General features: G+C 36.7%; 1 protein-coding gene across 1 annotated transcript in view; it reads left to right on the top strand.

Moving 5' to 3' along the window:
* Positions 1 to 1,193, top strand: part of LOC103209600 (alpha-fetoprotein-like) — a 72,484-nt gene that overhangs the window by 67,538 nt on the left and 3,753 nt on the right. The window contains exon 13 of the mRNA XM_007955492.1: positions 507 to 639. Within this exon, the coding sequence (XP_007953683.1) occupies positions 507 to 639 (133 nt within the window). The remainder of the gene's footprint in view (positions 1 to 506; positions 640 to 1,193) is intronic.

The raw sequence follows: 1,193 nt of genomic DNA, 5'->3' as shown, positions 1-1,193 counted from the left end.
ACATACCATGTGGAAAAATCTGAGCTGAATGTTAAGCCATGTGGTCAAAGTAGTTTACTGGTTTTATCATTAATAGCATGAAAGACCCTCAATTTTGAGGTTTGTTACACTACTAATGTTTATTTGGAAGTTAATTATTTAGAATTCATCATATTACAGACACAACCATTTAATTTACTATATAGGGTATTTACTCTTCATATGCCATGAAAATTTTAGAAAACAAAAATGTTTACTAGTAATTACATGAAGAGAATTAAATTTACTGATATACAAAAAAAGACATACTTGAAGAAATGTATGTTTAATAAAACATGAATATGAGAGGGAGATTTGGGAACTATGAAGACATCAGGACACTCAGAACCTTTCAACTACAGAGTGGGAGTGATGAAAAAGCATGGGCAGTGTGCAGCTCTTAGTAATAAGGTATATTTACAATTTGGCCTTCTGGATAGAACTCTCGGAATGCTTATATTTCAAATTGCTCCTCATTTCTGATTCAGGCTCCTCAGCAACCTTGTGAAGCAGAAACCCCATGCAGCAGAGATACAGCTCCAATCAATTATCACAGATTTTACTCACCTGGTTGAGATGTGCTGTCAAGCAGAGAAAAATGAAATGTGTTTTCAGAAAAAGGTATCCCTGTTTCCTTGCCTTTTCTTCTTTTAGCACTCAAAGGATTTATTATAGTAAAAAAAAATAAATAAGGGAATGCTACCACAAATGTCTTTGTTATCTAGTGCTGCTATAACAAAAATATCAGAAGTGAATGTCTTTAACAAACAGAAATTTATTCTCTCCCAGTTTAGGAGGCTGGAAGTCCAAACTCAGGGTGTCAACTCTAGGGAAAAGCATCCTGTCTCTATTGGCCCTGGAGATAGGTCCTTATCTCCTTTCAACATCTGTGGGCCCAGTGTCACTTGGAGATCTCCATGTGTCTTAGCATCAATCAATTGTTCTAGGAGTTTGTCAATGCAAGGGCCCTGGGTCCAAAGGATGTGCTCTGCTCCTGGCTCTTCTTTCTTGGTGGTATTAAGTCCTCTCTCTCTGCTTGCTTATATTTCATTTTATCTCTTGTAAAATAAACAATTATATAGGCCATATCCCAAGGAAACTCCTCTTACATAAAATCGGAGTTGTGACTTGAGCAAGGGTGTTGTATCTCACCCTAATCCCCTTACAGCTGATTG

Source organism: Orycteropus afer, unplaced genomic scaffold (genome assembly GCF_000298275.1).
Source record: "Orycteropus afer afer isolate SDZICR_OR568_19922 unplaced genomic scaffold, OryAfe1.0 scaffold00505, whole genome shotgun sequence".
Taxonomy (NCBI): Eukaryota; Metazoa; Chordata; class Mammalia; order Tubulidentata; family Orycteropodidae; genus Orycteropus; species Orycteropus afer.
Note: the sequence above shows the minus strand (reverse complement) of the source record. Positions and strands in the feature narration are given on the sequence as shown.